The 23,243-nt window shown below is 34.8% G+C and overlaps 2 protein-coding genes across 4 annotated transcripts; one reads left to right on the top strand and one right to left on the bottom strand.

Moving 5' to 3' along the window:
- Positions 1–82: 82 nt before the first annotated feature.
- LOC138940747 (chromatin assembly factor 1 subunit A-B) lies at positions 83–15,422 on the top strand. Of its 2 annotated transcripts, none has more exons than XM_070309923.1 (10): positions 83–171; positions 544–638; positions 782–1,611; positions 1,695–1,780; positions 1,858–2,279; positions 2,356–2,522; positions 12,814–12,962; positions 13,272–13,323; positions 13,414–13,552; positions 13,660–15,422. In XM_070309923.1, exons 2-10 carry the CDS (start codon positions 563–565, stop codon positions 14,481–14,483), a joined length of 2,745 nt encoding a protein of 914 aa, XP_070166024.1. In that variant the 5' UTR covers positions 83–171; positions 544–562; the 3' UTR covers positions 14,484–15,422. The 2 variants fall into 2 exon arrangements, with proteins under 2 accessions (XP_070166024.1, XP_070166014.1); XM_070309913.1 differs by lacking the exon at positions 83–171 and adding an exon at positions 214–272.
- Positions 2,789–12,267, bottom strand: LOC138940756 (uncharacterized). Of its 2 annotated transcripts, XM_070309936.1 has the most exons (6): positions 11,420–12,266; positions 5,444–6,397; positions 4,836–5,091; positions 4,329–4,559; positions 3,911–4,056; positions 2,789–3,531 (listed from the first exon to the last, which is right to left on the bottom strand). In XM_070309936.1, the coding sequence occupies exons 2-6, from the start codon at positions 5,468–5,470 to the stop codon at positions 3,235–3,237; spliced, it is 957 nt and encodes a 318-aa protein (XP_070166037.1). In that variant the 5' UTR covers positions 5,471–6,397; positions 11,420–12,266; the 3' UTR covers positions 2,789–3,234. The 2 variants fall into 2 exon arrangements, with proteins under 2 accessions (XP_070166037.1, XP_070166047.1); XM_070309946.1 differs by lacking the exon at positions 5,444–6,397 and having other exon boundaries at positions 11,420–12,267.
- Positions 15,423–23,243: the final 7,821 nt, after the last annotated feature.

The raw sequence follows: 23,243 nt of genomic DNA, 5'->3' as shown, positions 1-23,243 counted from the left end.
CTACTGTACGGGGCGAAAACAGGTCGGCATAGCCGTTCTTATCATTAGACTTTTCTCTGGTTTTGCCATATTTGGTCTAACTGGACCTTTCGCCACGCGTTTTCCCGCGAATTTAGTTACGATTGTGTGATATTTTAGCGATGTGTAGTCGCAGTTGCGTTCAATTATTGTGTAAGTTAATTATTTTTTAATCAATGTTTCTTTAGAATATATTTATCGTTTGTGTAACAACACATTGTCCAACCTGCTAAACTGTTTGCCATTTATCCCATGTACGTAAATAAAGCAGTTTATTCCGCTTCTCGTTTAGGTTATGATAAAGAGACTGACAGATTTACATCTTTGTTTATTCGTAATAACTTTTGAAAAATACTTTAAATGTAAATATATCATAATTTTTTGAAAGTAACAAGATAAATTCACAATTTAATTGCCATTTTGCGAGAATGTGTGTTATAATCATTTCCATATCTCAACATTCGTATTAAAAAAAGAATTTTGGATTAGTATATATATATATATATGTGATATATTTTACCTCAGGTTTAAAGAAATAAAAGATATGGATATTTCGTTGGAAGATGATGATTGTGCAATAGATGCAGTTACGCCTGCAAAGAAAAAGAAAATGAAACAAGGTTTTTTATACTATATATATTTTAAATCAGAAATTTTTACATGATATGAAGAAATAAAAATTAGAATTTTATATAAAATTTATTAATTTTTATTATACATAGAAATATAGACTTTAGAAATATATAATTGCTTATTTTTTCAGCACAATTGCCATTTCAAATATCAAGTGCCTCTAAATCACCAAATAGTACAAACAATATGTCTAACAAAAAGAAGAGAAAAGTAATATCACCATCAGTAGGATCTAAGAATTCTAAAATGATAAAACTTACAATAAAAGAAAATTCTGTCCCAAATATCTTCGAAGATGAAAGAGAAAATGCAGGAGAAGAAAAACTTAATAGTAGTGATGAGATTGAAATAATAACACTAGATGAAGCAAAGAAAAACTTGGAGCAAAATGATCAGCAAGATGGAAAAAAAATAGAAACCGATACTACGCCTAAAAGGAGTTTACTAGGAAAGATTAAGAAATTGGATAGAACTCAACAAAAATCTGGTACCTTAACCAAGTTTTTCAAAAAGATAGACAAGGAGACTGAAAGCGACTGTTTATATGAATTGAAAGATAAACAAAATCAAAATACCTTTGTACATGAAGAAGAAAATGAAATCTGTTTGAATGAAAGTTTAGGCACACAGGCAACCGAATCTATATTACAAAATTTATGTCAAGAAAACAAACAATTAAAAGATATCAAGGTTGTCAGTAAAGGCACAGATCATTCTTTCTCTCAGAACCTAGACTGTGATATTACTATTTTATCTTCGGATAATGAAGATTCAAGTGAATTGGACAAATCAACATTGAATGAAGAAGGAAATGAAGAAATAACCAATAAACTTGCAACTCCTATTACTCCAAAAACCGACAAAACTGCAAACAAGAAAATTATAAAGCTAACACCAAAACAACTAGAAAAAAGGCAAGAAATTGCCAGAAAAAAAGAAGAGAAATTAAGATTAAAAAAGGTATATGTGTATGATGTACAATATATGAATATGATATATAAATATGATATATGAATATATATATTTTGTTTTATACTCTTTAGGAAAAAGACAAGAAACGAGAGGAAGAGAAAGAACAAAAGAAAAAGGAAAAAGAATTGAAAGAGCTGAAGAAACAAATGGAAATTGAGTAAGAATATTTAATTGTATCTTATAATTTTACAATATTTTTATTAAAATTTTATTAAAAATATAAATTATTTCTAGACAAAAACAAAAGGAAAAGGAAGCAAAAGAAGAAGAACGGAAAAAGCGAGAAGAAGCAAAGGAAGAAGAGAAAAGAAAGAAAGAAGAGGAAAAATTAGAAGCTCAACGCAAAAAACAAAAGGCAGCTTCCAATTTTGCCAGTTTTTTTGTTCCTAAAAAGCAGGAAATTAAATCGGAGGAAGACGATATTATTCAAGTGAAAAATTTTATGCCTTTCGAAATAAAGGCTGACATGAGAATCGCGCCGATCTGTCGAAGAACGTTGACTGAAGAAGAAAAATCGTTATTAGATAGAAAATGCAATTTAGATGTGCAAAAGTCTGAACTCTATCTCGAAAATATTAAAAAAGAAAGGATTATACCTCGTACTTTCTCTAAAACATGGCCGCTCGAAGCAAAGGATGATGATATTGTTTTATTAGGTAAAAATTGTTTGTGCATAAATTTATTTGCTAAATGTTTTATCTGTTATTATTTTAAATACAATTGATTATGCAGACGAAGACAACGATGGCAGCTTCAACATAATAAGTGACATGCGCAACTTGGAAAAGCATCGGCCGAAATTGTTGCAGTTTAGCGAAAATCGCCGTCCTCCATATTGGGGCACATGGCGGAAACAAAGTAAGATTCTAAACCCTCGGCGGCCGTTTGCAAAAGAGAAGGTAAGAAAATTAATGTTAATTAGTATAGGATCGTTTTTCCTATGAACGAGTTAATTCACAGACTGGCTTATATTATTTTAAAAACATATATTTGGGCGCAAGTATTTTAAAACATTAGTTATTAACACATTCGCTTATTAAAACAATGAATTCATACAGGTAGCCGATTTTAAAATAATTAAATTGCATTGATCTGTGCCGCTTTTAATAAAAAATATATTGAAAAACTTAAGATTTATGAATGTAAATGAAACACATACAAATAATACATTTGCTTAGAATTTATTATTGCTCTATATACATCGCCGATAAAAGTTTCTTATCGCAATAATTTTAACTGCCGCTAATAGGACTGATTAGATTAATATTAAATTGAACTGATCTCTCTTTGAATTTAATATAACTTTAGTTTATCTTGTGTTTTTGTCAGAAAGAGTCTAAATAAACTAAATATCTTTTATTTCTTTAAGATTGTAAAAAATATATTGAAAATCCAAGTAATATTAGCCGCCGAAAATGTTAAGAATCATTATTTATTTAGTAAGTTATTTCTACCTTAATTATTTTTATAGAAACGTTTTAAGTACTTGTCGATTTATATAGAAGTTATATGTTATAGCATAAAATTTGTTTCGTCGACGATAAGCTTTGTCTAGCTTTATCGATTAGGAAAAAAAAATTTAGAAAACGCGAAATATCTTAGAGATTTAAATTAATCCGTCGGTAAAACGTTCATCTTGTCTCCGCGCAATCCCCTAGCACCATGGAATAAGGGATAGGCGTTTTTTCGGTGCACTTTACGATGTTTGGCCAGATGATCGCTGCGCGCGAATCTCTTGGAGCACATTTCGCAGGGATACGGTTTAACGCCCGAGTGCGATCGTCGATGCCTCGCTAGCTCGTCTGACCGACTAAAACGCCATCCGCAACCAGTCCAGGTGCATGCGAACGGCTTTTCGCCGGTGTGCCGCCGTAAATGAGCTTTCAAGTGAGAAGCTTTGGCATAGACCTGAAAAAATGTGCTAAAAATGTTACAAAAATATTATAAATATTATTATATGGGATACTTGCGCCCAAAATATTCGAGGTAATAAGGATGCAGTTTTTATTTTTCAGCGAATTAATCTTTTCTTAAATAAAAATTGTAATTGTGGACCGTAAAGAATTTTAATTAAATCACAATCGCGCGTTTTTGACTAAATCATAATTTTCTAAAAATACATATTTTGAGAATTAATCTCTTCTTAGATAAAAACCGTAATGAATCATAAAAAATTTTAATTGAACCACAATTGTGCTCTTTTTCTAAAAAAATCCGACTATTATGTTGGAATTGACTTAACGTGATATAATCAACAAAAAATTAGTGTCACACGAAAAAGGCTTACCTTTACACAGCCTTGATAGGTACATGGAAAGCATCGATCTTCGGCTGCATTTGCTAAACTACGATTGGTGTAATCATGCGTTGCTAATGCAGCAGTAGCTGCTGATGGAATTAGAGGATCGTCGTCTAATTGATTATTATTATAATCTGCAATCGCAAGATAAATCGATCTTTATATATGATTATTAAAATAATAACATATTTTGGATATATAATATTGATTATAAATACTATAGTAGTTGATTATTTTTAGAAAATCTTGCGCGATATTCGAGAATATTATAATATAATATAGATTGCTTTTTTTTGTACATTGGATGATTTTTAAAAAATCTTCCTATATTTTCAGTAATATCAATCTTTTAGATTCTCTCAGAATAATCGTAATGAGAAGTAATATATTTTTATTAATAACGTACCTATCGCATTTATTCCAAATTCGTTCTCCAATGCTCGTAAATCGATTCCGAGCACCAACAACGGTTCTTCGTATTTTGGCATCTGTTGTGAATTTGGTAAAGGCGGTAAATGCAGAAAGCCTTCGCACCCTGCAGTACATAATGGTGTTCTTTCTGGGAGGCCAGAGTCCCAGCTTCTCTCTAGACACCAGTCTAGCTCAGAGTCCAATTCGCTCAATTCGCTTAAACAACCTGTAATTATTTGATATATATTTTAAAAGTCCTATAATTTATAATTATAAAATTTGCAATTCTCTCTCTCTGTCTCTCTCTCTCTCTCTCTCTTTCGTTCTTTCTCTCTTTCTATTGCTATTTAAAATCTAAATTTTGCCTTCGAAGGAAATATAGACATCTAAGTATATTCTTTTATGAAATAATATATTGCCAAATCATCATTATTATTATATTTAGTATGTACATATCTATATGTTATTATAAATTTATAAATGAAAAAGAGAAAATGTATACCTGATGATGTAGGCGTGTTAGTAGTCGACCAGTCATTCCAAGATGATTGCAAAGAGCAAGTTAAGTCAGTATAACAATCTTTTGGATTTGTCGCGTTCAACTGATCACTATCGTGTATACCAAAATCGTTGCTAAGCAGAGTACATGATACTTCGTAATCGCTAGATAGATTTGTCTTGACCGGCGAGAATAATTGTTTTTCGACACTGGTGTCCATCGTCAATCCCAGAGCGGAGAAGAGTAGTTCATCCGTCATCTATACAAATAAATATCTTTTTTTTTTTTTTTTTTTTTTTTTTTTTTTTTTTTTTTTTTTTATACGCATTTTAAGAGTCTGTAAATTAATATCGACATATAAGCCGATATTACATCTTTAATGAGATAATTTCGTAGATATTTTTAATATTTTTTAATCCTATTATTTTGTCAATTTTTTTTTTTTTTTCTTAATTGCGCGGGAATTACACAGGCTACAATTTTTACATGATGTGGTGTAATACAGGAATAGATGCACGTGATGAAACATGACATTGTCGAATGCAACGTACATACATTGTAGAGATAATTAAATATTGCATTGGAATATGTATTATGTTTCATATACTTACATCGAACGTCATAGCTTCCTCAATCATATTACAAAATTTATCGAATAAATATACGAAGTTTGTTTCATGTACTTCTTATGCAAATTGGCGACTACGTGCGATAATAATTTTCAAAATAAGAATTTAATCCGAAGTTTACATGATTACTCTGAAGATCGATTCAAATGTGTTTCTCATTATCATAACACGATCATCTGTTTATTAATCACTGCATCAGGATTCGCATGAAACTAACAAAGCAAACTTTAGTAATTGTTTGCGATATATTTAAACATCCGGTTAAGAGATTCGCTCGTATTAATTAATCACAATGTCATACGATTTTCAAGTTGTCTCTCGATAATAGGAAAGAAGTGTTCCTGAGCGTTATCCAAAAATTTAATGACATATTTCTCATTCATATTTCTTTTTTTGTTATAAGTAAGAGAGAGAAAGAGATTTTGCGATTTTTAAATTTCTAAACTATCGATATATTGATAAACCGATTTTGCCGCGGCGAGTGCGAAACCGTGCACTCTCGAAACCTCGCACAATGACGGTGTCACGAAAGATGACACATAATCGGAAACGTCGATTCGCGCGTCGCGACCAGTCGAGGGTCGTGCCGAGACTGCAACTGGTGGTCGAGTCCTCCAGATGAAAAGACGTCGACAAGAGTGTATGACGATACAGAGAGAGAGATTGTGGCGCACAGCTCCCCCGAGATAAGGATGCTAGCCTGTGCCACCCGGTACCGTCACTGCGCCGATCCCCAGGGAGTCGCGATCGCACGCGTGCGACCACGACTAGTTCCAGAACGCCATCACCGCCATCGTCAACGGCGACCGGTTCGCATAATCGGTAGAGATGGGATTAAGTATTTCGCAACAGTCGTCAAATTTCCAATAACGGTCAATGGCGATGTTTTGACGACACGAAATACCATCGATCACTTTTGAAAGTTTCCTGTGGAAACTGAAATAGAATGCCAAAATGAGGAAGGACAAAAATAATGCGGTTTCAAAAGGGAAAAGTTTACTCAAAGACCAAGCTTTCTCAAAAGGGACGGACTGCAAAAGAAATTCTTATCTCATAAGTGACCTGGGTAGAAATCTGAGCCTTTTCGAGAATTCTTTATAATTCTACATTATTAGACAAACGCATAATGATGATCAGTTCACTGTGCTTGCAAATCGTAATGCATCTTATTCAATCATTACTTCGATTTAATGCCTTTTAATATATTAACTTCAAACTCTGCACTTACTCATACGAGGCTCCACAAAAATAATGCTTTTTACGAAGAATAAAGTAGTAGTTTTTTATGTGTGAATGATACCTGCTCAACTCTGTGAAACGAATTAAAATAGTATCAAAATTTATTCGAATTCGTGATCGATATATTGAACTTGATCCCATCCCTACTGATCGAGCTATTAGCCCGCTTATTTACGGTCTCCCAGGATGCGAATTAATGGCGACGCTCGCATGCCAGCTATCGCCGATTTCGTCGGACAAATCGCCGTACGAGTTGTTGAAAGAGACTATTCTCTTCTAGTCTTCGGGGATGTCTCGAAGATATCGTCGCGCTGTCATGCATGTGGCTCGGCTGACAGATATATTGTCAATTTCGATTCGTGATGTAATTCGAGAAGCGGGCTGCTGGATCCACTTTGGTCGATCGTATATGCGGAAGTGTATATCGAAATATTGTGATTCTGGATCTATCTTGAAGAAATTTTTTACAATTGGACAACTTCGCGTTTAGACGATAAATAATTGTCGTAAAGATTTGAACAATTTTTAGAAATACACATTGTCTTGTTTATGCATTTTTACATATGTATATGTTCTCGGAAATTTAAAATCCGTAGATTTGAACATCACAAACATTACAAAAATATCTCGCACTTGCCAATATTCGTTATTATAATATTATGGAAAAAATAATAATTTGAATGTTTTAAAATTTTTTCAGATCATTGCACAAAAATCTGGTAGAATATTTTTCTTCTTTTAAATTGGGATAAATCTCATACTGACTGGACGTTTGTTTCGTTTTTATGTGAAAATTTAATCGGATTCAGAAACCATTCAGTACTCTAATAATGTAACGGCGATGAAAATGTGAAATTTACGTCGATTGTTCTCCGATTACGAAAATATCTCGGTAGTATCGCGAGACTCTGACTCGAAACGGAAATTTTTTTCGAATTACATTAATGCCGAGAAGAAGAAAGAGCGAGGAACGCGTTTCGAGCGAATAATGTCAATGATTTTGTATGAAATGCGTTATTTCGCGATGGCTTTGACCTAGAGTGCGACACGGGACCCGATAAAGGTGTCTCATCCGAGCCATTGCCATTGCCAGGAGTTCGATCGCTCGTTTATCGGTGCGAGGTTGACCTTAGATATACAACGTTGCATATATACATATATGTTTTGTCTGTCATTCATTTAAGATTCGAGCTTCATTCGTGATTAGTCAGAAAATAACACATAGGTGAGATTAATACCGATATTCAGGATATAAAATTCTTCGAAGACTTGGTTAATTTTCATTTCTTCTCAAGAATTAATCCTGAATCCAAGAATGTCCTGAAAAAATCCATTATTTTCATCGAGGTTGTTAATCGTTTGATAAGAAACGGGGAGAAATTTACATATAGAGCGAATCTTTGCACAGGTGATTTGAAAGTGATGTCTAATACTAGATTCTAATTACAAAATATTTCGCGTGAATTGATAAATAGGAATTTAAGAAATATCATTGAAAATAATTCCATTTACATCCATTAATACAATTTGCGATTATAATGATGGGGTTAAAATTATCCGTGCTCCTTTTCAAGAATATGAAGGCTGTAGTTGATAGCGAGAGCAAATGGGTCGTAAAACGCCATGCTTGAAATATTAAATATGATGCAAACGATCTTAGGTATTAAACGATGTTTATCTTCGTATGTTACGGCATCTTCTTATTCAAGAAGGTAAACGTGCCGACCTATTTTACGTCAATTTCGGGATTATATCGAACAACTTTTTTTTTTTTTTTTTTTTTTTTTTTTTTTTTTTTTTTCCCGAAGCGCACACATAACTATGATCTTGTTTTATAAGCTAATTAAACTATTATAGAAAGAAATATAAAAATATTCGTTATATCCATGATAATATTGAATATTGCGTGAGAGAGAGAGAGAGAGAGAGAGAGAGAGAGAGAGAGAGAGAGAGAGAGAAAATGCATAGGAAACATCTCAAAATTTATAAATTATGTTCGAAAAAAGGAAAAAATTAACATTTTACACAAACTATAATAACCTGTATTGCTTTTATTTCTATGAGAATTCGGAGCCTGTTTGGCTCTAGATTGGGAAGCGGCGCTAAAAGGTATAGTTATCGTGGTGTAGGATGCGTTATGAAAAACAGACCACGGCAGCGGCGACACAGTGATCCATCGGTGGCTCGTTTATCTGGCGGATTTATTTTATTATCTGACGGACGCGCGAGCGATCCGATATATCTTCGCGAGTGCTTGGATGCGTTGTACTTGCGTGTTTCAAGAATAAAAAGGAGCGAGAGGAAGATTATTCTATTCTCCGGATAGAAATTTCTACACTATTTCAAAATAACATTATGTTACGTGTAATTTTGAAGTAGCTTTGCAACAGTAAAAGCCAACTAAATTGTATGTAAGGCAGAATGTCTGAAAAGTTTTCTTAGAAACTTGTGAATCATCTTGATTGATTATTAAAAACAGATATAACAAAAATAAAAGATATAATATAATAATAATAATAATATATAATTTTTTGCACGAGGTGTATAAGTAAATCTAATAAATATCTATAATATAATAGTATTTATACATTGAACATAAGAGAAAAGACGGCTAGCTAAAAATATTTACCAAAAGTGAAGGAAGAGATGTATCCTGAAGAGACAGAGATCCGCAAGTTATATATATCGACATCTAATCCGCTGGCACGCGCGGCTATCGGATTGATTCCGGATTTTATTGTGTCAAAAGAGCGATATCTCTCATTGACGTTTCCTCTCACACACTGACGTAATATTCCGCGAATACCGCGTTTTCGTAACTCACGTGCGTAGCTTTAACCCTTTCAGTATGCGCCGTATATCGGATATCAATTTTCATTGATTGCTGGTTGTATCGCGTTTACAAGGTCTCTTCGGGCAGCTCTATTTGTGATTCTGTCTGAAGATTGGATGAAACTCGAAATAGCTATACTCTTTTAGATCTCTATCTGTATTTACTTTATTTAATATAATTCTTTTGTATTAATGACTGAGAATTATTTTAATCGGCCATTTTTTATCAAATTTAATTACAAATTTGTTTTTAGGTTTTATTATAAATTCAGATATATTAACTTAGATTTTATTTTTATGTTTAAAAATTTATATGTGATCTCAGAAAAAAATTCCGTTATCTACCTTAGATCTTAGATAGAATAAATGCATATGTTTTACAATGGCAGTAGTATTTTAATATATTTTAATTAAAGTGTCAGCCGCAATTTGACGATAGACCGTTTCGTGCGAAATTTATGTGTTCGGAGATAAACGCGTGTTTTATCTCGTGCGAAAGACGCATTTTAAATTCTACGTCACTATACACAACGTGAAATGCTGTTACGAGCGAATGATATCGTGTGAAAAATTAAAAATTTAATTGCTCTTATTAAGATAGTGGATTCTCATTTTTATATATGTATATATATATATAATAAAAAAATATAATCTATTATTATCCAGCAATTTAAGTTGAGATATTTCCCAACGGTTAACTAAAATTGTCTCAGAAATAACTCTACGGTATTCTTATATTTTTAAAGGATTCTGTGAATAAATATGAAATTGATTATTTCTTAAATAATGTGAAAAATACTTTCATTCTTGAAACATATTTTTTATTGTGCTCATGTCGAACTACAATTTTACAAGCGTTTACTTTTGATGCATATCGGAATCTCACAGCAGAATTATGGGGCTAATCACGGTTTTACATCACGATGACAGTTCACGAGGAGCAGCGATCTCCAATTTTCATGCAGAGAGAGAGAGAGAGCGCGTCGTCACGCTAACGTCACGGTAACGAAGTGCAGGTCTAGCCGAATATCCGGGAAATAAATCAGTTCGATTGCCGAGCATCCTAATCTACGGTGTACACCGGTCGAGGAGCACCGGTTGTAATCTTAATGGAGCATAAAACAGCCATTACAGATGGCCCGCCGGGCGACAACACGCTGTAAATAATGTACGACGCTTCGCGGCATGCATTGACGCAACGTTAAACGCATTCATCTCGCCCCCAGGCCGATAACTGCGCTTTTCTTCTTGAATGTGTTGCATGCTTTCGGTTTTGTGCGTACGTACGAGCGGAGTATGCCTTTCGTGTGATGTAGGAGATCTGTGTTGTGGGTTTTTCAATCACTTCTAATCAAAGTAGTTTTGACACTGAATTAATTCTAATGATGAAAATAGTGCTTATCGTAAAATTATCTTGAAATGTAACATCAATTCATTTACTTGTTCTCATAGCAAAATTGGCAAACAATGGCTATAAATTCTATGGATTTGAAAGCCTTTACAAAATAATACGGAAACATTCATTTCTCTCTCTCTCTCTCTCTCTTTCTCTCTCTCTCTCTTATCATACAATTATTCTGTTTATTTCTATAAAAAAATTTTCTTTACAAAAAGTTATATACAATTGCGTTTTATTTTTTACAATGATTAAAATTTAATATGATGTCTTTTTTACAGTTTTCAATGTTAGATATTTTCCAATATAATTGTCTCATTTAAAATTTTGTTAAAGTAACATTTGTCTTTTTTTTTTTCAGTTACTTTGTAATTTGAAAAATTATTGATATCTGTCTCGATATATTTTTACATAGAAAAAATGATTCAACATCTGGAACGCCTTGCATCCTTTGATAATAAATTACATGCTTCACGAGACGTCATACGTACCTTCGTATTGCTGCCAAAAGCTGCTTCTTTTTTCTTTATTAGCGAAGAGCCGGCGATTGTTTTTGTGTTATTCGTGTTAGCGACGAGTGTATCAATCGCCCGTGAGATTACGTTTCTCCGCGATAATAAATTAATGTCTCAAGAAGAATCTTGTAATTGATGCTCGCGTAGGGATGAAATCGACGTTGATTTATCGAACAAAGAATATCTCGCGCCGCGGTACAAAGGGAAAAGAGGGAGAGAGAATTTATCGACTTTTTGGCGGAGAGGGAGAGAGTACACTTCCTCGATGCGTTTTATTAGTGTTTCGAATTAATTGATTTCAATTATATGCCTGGATTTATCGCGCTTCGTTGGACGTGGATCACGACTGCTGTCATACGAAAGAAGTAATACACGCGCGATAAATATAAGTTGTCGCCGATATATTCGATTCATTCCGTCAACTCGAAATGTATCGCGCGTATTGCAAATATGTAAAAATAAAAAAAATATAAAAATAGCTTCTCGACAATGACAAGCTACTCGAGAATGTCGTCACGAATGCAGAGAATAATAGCTACTTTTAACAAGCTACCAAGTTGGACGTGGATAACGAGACACGCCGGATATATTATATACTTTCGTTTAGAGCACGGAAATATATATTTCAAAATTTTATGATTCTTAATGACACATCACACTTTTTGAAAATTGTTGCTTCGGGAGAAGAATGTGGCTTTATGCTTCACGATTTGTATTTGATTCTTTGTATCCGATCGGTAGCTGCATAAAAACAATGGAACGCGTTTATTCACCAGAAGCACCATAGAAAGAAAAGAAGTCCAAAAACTTTACATTTTGATAGCAGCCGACTATGGTTACTCCGTGACTAACAATAAAAGATAATCGAGAATACGCGTGGACCAGCACGTTGGAGATGGTTGCAAAGCCGAGATATCGCTCGTCAAGGAAGTTCCTTTGATATCGACGTCCTGCTTATTCATGACGAGATTCTGCGATGGTTAGAAACTAAAATAAATCAGTCGACGACAATGTGTAAAAACTACGATAGGACGAGATCACGATTGACGGACACTATCTGAATTAAGAAAAAAACAGGAAACCTTTTTCAAACAAAATATCTATGAAAAGTACTCATTAGAACATGTGATTTGTTAATCTTTTGATTACTATTTGTTAAAATCTAAAGCGGTTTGTGGTATATATAATTAGGAAAGAGATAATTTTTTATATTGTATAAAAAAATAAATCGCAAATGTAAAGTAGAAAGTTTTACATTTGCAAGAACTAGAGATAATTTACATCGAATTTGTTTAAATATCTAAAAAATAAGTTGAAAAGAATGCGTATATTTTACGAATATATATGTATATATATATTTTATTTTTCAGAATCTGTTTGATTACGAAATCGATTCCGATGATGAATGGGAAGAAGAAGAGCCTGGCGAGTCTCTCAAAGGATCTGACGATGAGAAGGACGAAGAAAACTTGGAAGAAAACGAATACGACGTCGACAATGAGTTTATGGTGCCTCACGGGTAAGTCATACAAAAGAAATGACTTAAATATATCGAGATTATTAATTAAATATTAAATAAAATACATTTTAAAAATGTTACTAATATTTTTTCTTTTTTCTGTGTCATAATTAAATTTTTTAAACAATCGAAATAGTTGCAGAATGTGAGATAACAAATCAAAAATATTTATTATTTATTCTGTGTGTTACAATCTATGTGTGTTATGCAATCTTAAAATTACAAAAATAATTTTTCGAATTCATATTCTTATTCGAATATTTACGTATATTTATATAAAAATTAAAAATAAATTGTTTTGTAATTTAGATACTTATCCGAAGAAGAAGCGCAGGCTGATGAGGAGGAAGTAGAAGATATGGTAAGTATATTGTAACGATAAAACTATTCCCGTATATAAAAATTTTACTTTGAAATACAGATCAGTGTAAGTGGTTTGCTTTTGTTATAGACACCACAAACACAGAAGATGAAATTAAAGATATTGGGAGAACAATTTGAAGCCGAAAGAAATATAAAGACGTACAAACTTAAACCGAAAATAATCGGATGCATCTGGCAAGGACCCGACAATTCATTCCCGGAATCTGGTGATAATATTTTTTATAAATATATATATATTATTTTATTTAAATATATTTATAATTTTTATTTATTGTTATAATTATTTTTAATTATAAATTTAAATTTCTTTTAGTCTCCGCGAAAGTTAAAGAGTTTTTAACAGCGCGGCAAGCTTGGATCAGCAATATACCGATAGTATTGCCATCGTCGATATCATCTGAGGAGGACATCTTAGCAGGCGCGGAGTGCAAAACGCCGACTCAGCAATCTGTGAGAGGTCCAAAAAAAACCAAGTTTCCCGACGAAGCTTTGCCCGATCTGATCAAATTGCTGCACGGGAACACATACAGTAGACGCTTTCTCATGAAAGAGTTTATGACATTTTGGAGTAAAAATGGTGGAAGTCAACTTTCGAAAGTTAGCGTGTTATCAAAGATCAATGAAGTTGCCAATAGGATGGCGTGTCCTGAAGAGGGACCGATGCATCTTAAATCCTGCTGGTACGTCTCCGAAGACATTCGGAAACAATATCTTCCCGATGAAAAGCTGTCATTGCCGAATAGTTGGACATATATCTTGACGCCAAGTCGAAAGAGTGACACGCAAGATGTTGCAATTGATAAGGCTGAAAAAGAGGAGAAAGAAAAGAAGCACATACCGCTCATTACTCAATTTACTAAAAAGATCACGCAAGAGGAGATGAAAAAACAATTGATAACGAAACCTGACCAGATTCCTGTCCTGCCGAAATTACCTCCCCTACAAAGACAACCTAAACGGGCGACTTTACTCTCTGTCGGCAGAGGAGAACAATTTCCGGAAAAATCTCGAGAGAATATGTTAGCTAAATTTGTCGGTCTTAATAAAAAAAATGAGGAGGAAGCGTCGAGCAGCGAAAAAATAATTGTCGGCTCAGATGTTCCTTCTTCTTCCTCTTTTGTTCCTAGAAAGTATTGATATAAATAAGATGGATCGAAAGAGTGATAAATCCTAAAAAATCAGGGAGAGATTTGAAACCGTGATTATCATCGCCGATTATCATGTAGAAAATGGACGCTTCGGAAAATAAAGTGTAGATAACAAGGATGATAAATAATTAGATAAATAGTTACAAACAAAAATATTCGGAAGTATAAACAATAAATTTTCTCGGTTAAAAGTAATGTGAAAAAATAGAAAAGAAAGGAAGCATCACTTCTGTAAACATATTCCATTCAACATTCTATTCGAAAGAAAAAACATTTATTTAATCGATCATCGATATATTAAGGATATATTTAGTTTATAAATTAATACTTTATATGTATAAAGCTTTAATGAATTATATTTTAAATATTGTTATATTTTATAATTCGAACATCAAGTGATTATTATATGTGCAAAATGATATGCGTTTTTAATATAAGAACTCGCATATCATTTTGGAATTATGATGTTATAATATTTCAGATACGCTTTCAGATATGTTATTAGAAGGTTTTATTCATATGACTGTATCTGATACTTATATAAAATACTTTTTACGAATAGAATTTAATTCCTTCAAGAACGATCATCGATTGTGAAGAAATCGTTTGTAAGAAAGTTGTCATATTATATTTACGAGCTTTAGCAACTGATGTTAAGAGGGTAATATGTAATTTTACTACTTGTTTCTGTTTAGGTTTCATGTGGTATAGTTTGTCTTTTTTCTTAGAAATAATAAATTATATTATTTTGCGCGAGATAACTGCCAGATAATCATACATGTTCAATTTTACCCACGTAAAATTTTTGTGCCTTCACTCGATGTGATATAAAATTCGTTTTTGTAATTAGATACATTATGTTATAAAAGAAAAAGATTGTAGTAGGAAAATACAAAAAAGTACAATCAAAAAAAGGATAAATCTATACTCTTTTCTACTTAAAAATTGCAATTGATAATATATAACTATTCTAAAACGAATTCTATTCGTTTAAAGTTTAATAATCCTTGCATTCTCTTCTAAAATGATGTTACTGAAATACTGAAGTGAGTACTTTAATGATCTAATTATGATTGGTGTCGTATAGCTATTATACAAATATTTATTATATACATCATGCAAATTATATGTACCAAACCTGTAAAGTTCATCGCATCGTTATTTTATAAGAATCACCGCTCTTCCATTGAGCGAGTTTCACATCTTCATTGGCACGCGTGATTTACATTAACATCATTTGAATACATGAAACGATAGTTTTGCCGCAATTGCCAGCATAAATATTAAAATATTATGCAAATCTTCATCTAAAATAGATAAATCGATTAGATAATTATCGCAGAAATATAAGTACGCGTGATATTAATCGATATATTTATTATTTTTATTTTCACATACTTTATGTGCAATATAAAAAAAACAAACATCCATATATTGAACTTATCAGTCAAGAGAATCTTTCTTTTATTAACAAATTTTTTTCATTATTAATCAAATCTAGATTAAACACGAACGATCACAAACGAATATCAATGAACAAGTGTGAAAAAGCGTTAATTATTAATTAAAAATATTTGTTATAAAGTTATATAATAACGCTTCTTCACTGATATTTATCTAAAATCACTCGTTTCATAACATTATTTTGCTTCACAAATCTCGCCTGATTACATCCTGCGAGAAATTCGTCGAGTTCACTATTGAATTTTTAACGACCGAATTTGTTCGGTTGAAAATTATAATGCAATCAGTGATAGTCGTAAAGATCTTCTGATTGATATAGGACTGACTAAATAGGATAAGATTCACTTTAGAATAACATTCTCGATCTACATCAAAATGATACAACATCAGAACATTATTTCCTTGTAGATTGGAAATGACACAGAGGTAATACATGTACATTTATTTTTTAACGCATACCACACACAATTCTATTTCTTAAAAGATCTCTGTTGCATGTGCGAGTTAATATTTGCTATGAATAAAATATTATATTTTATATTTTAACAAGGAAGATCGTTTCCTTTTTTTTTACCGTCGGAAAACTGGGTCAAAACTTTGTTAGGCAAACTTCCGTGGAATTTCCGCGATCCTGATATCCAGAAGAGTTCGTTTAAAAAAAAAAAAAAAAAAAAAAATTGTCATAAGAAAGGGAGATAAGGAGAGATAAAGGGACGATACCAGTCAGATTCGGATAAAAATATGCAATCGTAGTTAATGCTTTATTGAATTTTTTTTTTCGCGAAATGAATTCCATTGCGGAATCGAACAGACGCCGCCGCACATTTTCGATTGCGGACAGATCCGTTTCGGAAGCATCTCGAGGGCAGGTTTGCGATTTTGCTCGCGGCAAGAACTCGGAGAAGAAAAAGTAATTTCACCGTTCGGGAAAGGAAGTTTTACAGTCGGTAGTTCGGATCTTCGTACCTCCCGGGTGTACCGGTCCGCGGCATATGGCCGGAATAACGAAAGGGCGCTTCGCCGAGATTGCGGCAATTATCGAATCACGTTACGAGATTCGTGCCGTTAAGACCCGCAGAAAATCTCAGAGGGAACCTGCGAGAGCTACAACCGGGACTGTATAACGCTCAAGGAAGAGACCGAGTTTTATATGCGAATTACACTAATTTGCCTGATTGCTTTGCGACAGGAGACTACCTGAATGAATCCGTATATAAATGTCGTTAAGACAATTAAGTTCCGATTATTAGAGACGTAAACATGAATAATACAGAAATGGTGAAAAAAACAAACGGAAATCCAACATGTATGTAAAAGAAAATATAAAAAATATATACACACATATATATATATATATATATATATATATATATATATATATATATATATATATATATATATAAATGTAAATGTGAACGGTGAATGAATATGGTAGACAATAGATTCTGAAAAAAGGCAGTATTTCTTACCTCTTAAAATATAACGGTATATATTAACGGTTATTATTAAATTTATTATTAAATATTATTATTCAAGAAGGCTACTGTGCAAAAAAAGTATTGTTTGGCACGGGACAGCATATATTTATCTACTGTATATGTAGCAGATTACTGTCCATCGTATACGCAAGTCACGACGTATGAGAGTGCACAGCGTAATCTCATCGGGTTAATTAAAATTACAATTATTTTCATTCCCCACGGTATATCCTAACGTAGCTCCAGCGATGTCTCGCAAAAGTGCGGTACCGCGCATTGTTCTCTCGCGCGAGAGTAACGTCCGTTAATTATTTGACAAAGTGGAAAAAAATATCCGTCAGTCGCGCAAGAGAGAAAGAGAAACAGAAAGAGACGGGAAAGCTCTTTCTACGATGGCAACATCGAATATATGGGATAGTACATTCGAGGCTTTTATATTTTTCTTCCCCCTTTATGAATATTTGTCTCTTTAATAATAGCACCATGCTTTTCTTTCTCTTTCTCCTTTTTTATTTATTAACATAAAAAACATTTTACTAACATAAAAAATATACCCTAACATTTTACTTCATTTCTCACGGAAAGTCTTGAAAGTTACCGTGAACGATGATATATATTTCGTATCGTCAAGTCTGTGAATGTTATTGACTTACATCGCGCGGAGAAGAGAGAGGGAGCGACACGATGGAACGAATGGATACTTTATGGAAAATAATATAAGAATATGCAACAAATTTTCTATTGCATAACAATGACAGGAATAGAAAATATCGGTATAGGTATAAATAAATATGTAATGTTAAATGTAATAGTAACAATATGTAACGACAAATAAACGCGTAGAAAATTAAAAGAACGATGGTATATCGCATGGTATTATCATTTGGATTTGGCAAGATTAGCCAAATACACTGTGTCTAAATATGAACAAAAAACTGTCAAAATAATCCATAAAATTCATGATTTTTGTGTGCTCGATTATCTACAGTTTGTAATTCGTAAATTGATAAAAACAAAAACAGCGAATATATATATATATATACAAATTTTTTGATTCATTTGATTCAAATTGTCCAAAAATGATGCATCTCGCGATTTCGGTGAAGAGGCGAAAAAGACTTTTTTTATTCCTCGTGCTTTCCGCTCCCGGTATGCGATCTCGCGGATGACGCGAGAGCGCAACGAGGAGGAGATAAGAAGGGGGAGGAGATGGGAAGCACAGAAGCAGAGAGCATGGAAGCGGGAATAAAGTCGAGTAGACCGGAATAGAGTACAAGGTGTATGCCTAGAAGGTATAGAGAGAAAATGGTAGCCAATGGCGCTGCCTCGGCGCGTCGTTGCTACAGTATTGAACGTCTCCTACGTGGGTCCAGATCTCGTCTTCTCTCTCTCTCTCTCTCTTTCTCTCCTCTTGTGTCTCTCCGTCCCTTTCTTCATCTCTGTCTTTCCTTCTCTCTCGCTCGCTTTTGTTCGTCCCCCCCTTTCTCTCTCTCTCTTCTCTCCCTCTCCTCCCTTCTCTATATCTCTCTATCTATCTATCTATCTATCTATCTATCTATCTATCTATCTTTCTCTTTGAGCTACCCGTCCTTCGTTTTCTCCTGGTTGTCCTCGTCCTCTATCTCCTCCTCCCCCATCTCTCTGCCGTCTCTTTCCTGGCTCTCTCCTCTCTTTACCTTCCCTCTGTCTCTCATTTCGCGTCTCCTGCTGCTCCCTCTGTCCTTCTCTCGTTTTACCTTCCTCGCTTATCCCTCTTTCTCTTTCTCTCGTCTTCTCGTACCCCGACGATATCCTCCCTCCACGATCTCGTCGTAGGGTGGAGACCCTCCCTGGTCCTCCCTACCGCTACCTCCTCCTCTGTGCCGGTGCTTCTCTTCGACCCTCATCTCATGAGTTGGAGGTGGGAGGAGGGAAAGGGGGAGGAGGAGGAGGCCTCTCTCGGTAACCTCTCTCCATCAGAGACGATCCGCGTGAGTCTGCTGCCGAGATCCGGAGTGGTGTGAGATGGTCGCTTCTATATCCTCTCATTAATATCCGACCTTAGGAGGTCCAAGGTGGCCCGTACGGCCGTGGCGGCCCTCTCTGTCAGTCCAAATCTTCAGCGACAGTCGTGCGCGATTGCTGCCGTCAGGAGAAACAACGTGCCCGTTAGCACACGGAAACAATAATCGAAGCTTTCTTTCAAAGAACGTTCTCTATTATATTTTGATGGTTTGTTCTCCGGAAGGAAGAGATAATCTTTTCAATCATCGTCGCAGTTTAGATTGGTACACATTTATATATTTATAAATTTGTAATTTATAATTTATTAAGAATAAAGTCACATATGAATAAATTTAGATTACACAATTTTATTTTGTAAAATATAAATATATATATATATATATATATATATATATATAAACATATATATATATATACATATGTACATATACAGTCTGTGAGACTCCTAGATCTATTGATCATATATATGTATATATTTCCTTTGCTTTTAATGTTAATCAACGAAGGTGATAATTTATTTCACAGCTGTCATTTTTGACAATACAAATTTCGAGAAACGATGCTGATCATTTCTGTGACGGGATATCGATTAAATAGCAAATAATTGGGTCGCAGTCGATGATCGAATTGAGCCGCGAATCAATACGAGTCGGAGAATGATTGCGGAACAACGAGACGAGGAGGAAAAGGCGCAAGCCGAAGGAGAAGAGAAAAATGAAGGGAGAGAGAGAGAGAGAGAGGTCAGGGGGGACAAGGTGGGATACTTAATTGAATATTCAGGGATACGTGCGATTGATGCGCGGTGTCAATAGCCGTGGCATAGAGAGCCATAGCATGCGGCGATATAATCGATGTATTACGCTGAGCCTTTACCGGCAATTATGTTAAGGGCGAAACGCGCATTCGAGATATACCTATCCGCGCCCTTTCGACCGGCACGTACAGATAAATACCTACCTATCGTCATTCGTGTTGCATAAATTGCAGCAAAACTGGTAACTCCTTATCAAGGATAGAAAGAGAAAAATTATTGCTATTTCCGTGGCATTTTATTATATTAAGTCCATATTAACTTAAAAGATTATCTCTCTTGCTCTTTTGGAATAAGGGACTAGCGGATTTAGCGCCGAGTGTCTTAATACGAAATTGTATATGCCCGATTCGATAAAATGATTACGATACATTTCTGACATTACGAGAAGAACGTCATCCCAAGGTGAATCCCGAGTACATTCCGAGTCGGAGGCAACGGCGGCGATTGCGGAAATATGTGCGATGGGTGTTTCTTTTTTTCGCGGAATAAAACTCTCTCGGGGGAGAGCGACCCGTAGAAGCGGACGGGGTCCTCGCGCGCGCGGTCTGCAGCTGCTGGATCTTATGCTAATCCCACCCCCGGAGGCTAACCCCGGCGTGCGCATCCCATGAAAAAGTTGCTCGTTACACGTTCGCCCATAAATCTCCCTCCTAAGCTTAATCTGTCCGCCGTCGCCGCTTACCCCGCCGACCCACGTCGCGGAAAACTCCTGTGAACCCGGGCGGCAGGTGTATACGTCTCGGCGCGCTCGCAAATTTTCATAATTTTTTATCCTTCGGCGAGAGAATTTAAATCCCAGCCGCTCGGCCGCCCGTTCGATGGAATGCAGCTTCCCGGACAGAAAATGATTGTAGCCGCGTAAAAATCGCAGCGACCAAAGAAATGGTTGAATTCCTTTTAACGAGGATTATATATGACGATTGCTTCAAAAGTGTGTCTCGATATTTTGAATGAGTTTCTGATGAAATATCAATTTCAAAGGATGTATGGCGGAAAGAACAAAGATGATTATGCATCTCTTAGTTATTGTTAGTATAATTATGATATATTCAATATGATACACATTAATCATAAGAACATCTGATGACGGTTCTCGTAATTTTATTTTAATATTCTGTTAATATTAATTTTTTTGAAAATATTAGCTGATGCATACGCGAACTATACAAATTTCGGCAAGGTACATCAGATCCTTCGCTCAGGAATTTGCGTACGTACATATCGGCGGTGCATACTCGGATCCCCGGTAAGGGAATACGCTCGCGATCTCCAAAGCCTTCGTGCCGTTCGCGAGCACGGAGCATGGATTGGACACGCATAATGAGAGCTTCGCCCCCGAAAGGTTCGTGACGCTGTCGAGCGAGTATACCGAGATACGAGTAGGAGGGCAAAGAAAGAATTATAAGAGGTGGGCAGAATGCAACGTATAGCGTGAGAACTCCCGGTGAGCCGGCTCTCTCTCTCTCTCCCTCTTTCTCTCTCCCTATCTACTCCCGGGTTTCCGAGATGCTCGCGTGAAATCCCAAATGTAGATATCTACTCCGTGAGAGGCGTTCGGCAAAAGGGCTCATCCGCTTCGCTCTAGGAAGGATGTGTCGAACGGAGAGCGAGGGGGCCTACCAACTACCCTCTCGCCTCTCTCGCTTCTCCGATCTCTTGTCAGTTCCCGATTTTGCACGCCACCAAGGGATACGCGTCATCGGTCCCCGAAGTCGAGTACATCTCTTGAGCAAGGCGCCAAAAAATCCTGTCGATCGATCGGTTCCTTCGAGACATGTCCCCGTCGGGCGTACACATGGGGTTCATAGTTTCTTTCATAGGCGGAACTTGATATCTAATTGTAAACTAATTTGATGTTCAAAATTAAAGATAAATTTAATTTTAACAGCACAAAGAAATGAAGACGCTTTGTTTTACGCACACATACACACGTTAGACTTTATTTAATGAATGTGAATTAATGAATATAAAAGCCGTAAAAAAAAAACTGTAAAAATACAATATTATAATATTAAAGATCAAATTGCATGTATATAACTAACAAATCGAATGCATATTAAAAAACTCGGAACTTGGGAAATTTATTGGTTCATGTATACATATCTCGCGATTTATTTTGATAGCGTCTCATATTATTTGAATTAAATAATCCGTATGAAGTCATTGATAAATAGCTAATAATCGTAGCTGTTCAATTCTCATAGTACAATAGAAAATTGTTGCTCGAGAGGTTCGTTATAGGTCCATGTGACTCGTCTCACGGTGTATATCGGTGACAGCCCGAATTTACCGACCTAAATAAATAATCCGCGCGGACCCACGCGATCGACAGTCAATAATCATCAAGCCGTTTCGATTCTCGATCCAATAAAAAACTCGGCTCTCGTCGTCTCGCGTCTTGTTGACACGTTCCGGGTTCCGGACTTTCTTCTCGCATCCTTCTCGCACCTTTATATTACATGCTTTCTCGTGTGTTATCTTATCTCTAATTCCTTAAAATGGCACGCTCGAACGAGCACCGCGCTCGGCTTCCCTGAAACTCGATACTCAGATAAAAACTAAAACAAAATGTGTATCGATACTTTTTTTTTTCAACCGTTTAGGTGTTGCATTTCACACCGAAAGTGTGAAACAAGATGTTTATTTACGTATCCACCTGTCATCGACTCTCTTATCGCGTACAAGTGATTTATGTCTCAATTTAGACTACTCACTCGCATACAAACTTATTTCATACACTTAGTTACTTACACAAGCGTTTATATAAGGTCGGTGTAATTCCGAGTGTTTCCTTCAAACTCAGTTTATCGAAGGCTCAGTTTAATATATTATTGATATATCACGATTAAAGCGATCAACGTCATTGGCATAAGAAGTAAATGTTTTTTTTGCACATTATTTATTGTATATATTATATTCTTTTAATTCTTATCTATAAAAAAGTGACGTTATAATTAATCTATATTAATATTAATTTATTGATTGTGAT

Source organism: Polyergus mexicanus, unplaced genomic scaffold (genome assembly GCF_030449975.1).
Source record: "Polyergus mexicanus isolate NDT 795.1 unplaced genomic scaffold, iyPolMexi1.0 SCAF_2, whole genome shotgun sequence".
Taxonomy (NCBI): Eukaryota; Metazoa; Arthropoda; class Insecta; order Hymenoptera; family Formicidae; genus Polyergus; species Polyergus mexicanus.
This window is presented reverse-complemented; position numbering and strand designations above follow the sequence as displayed.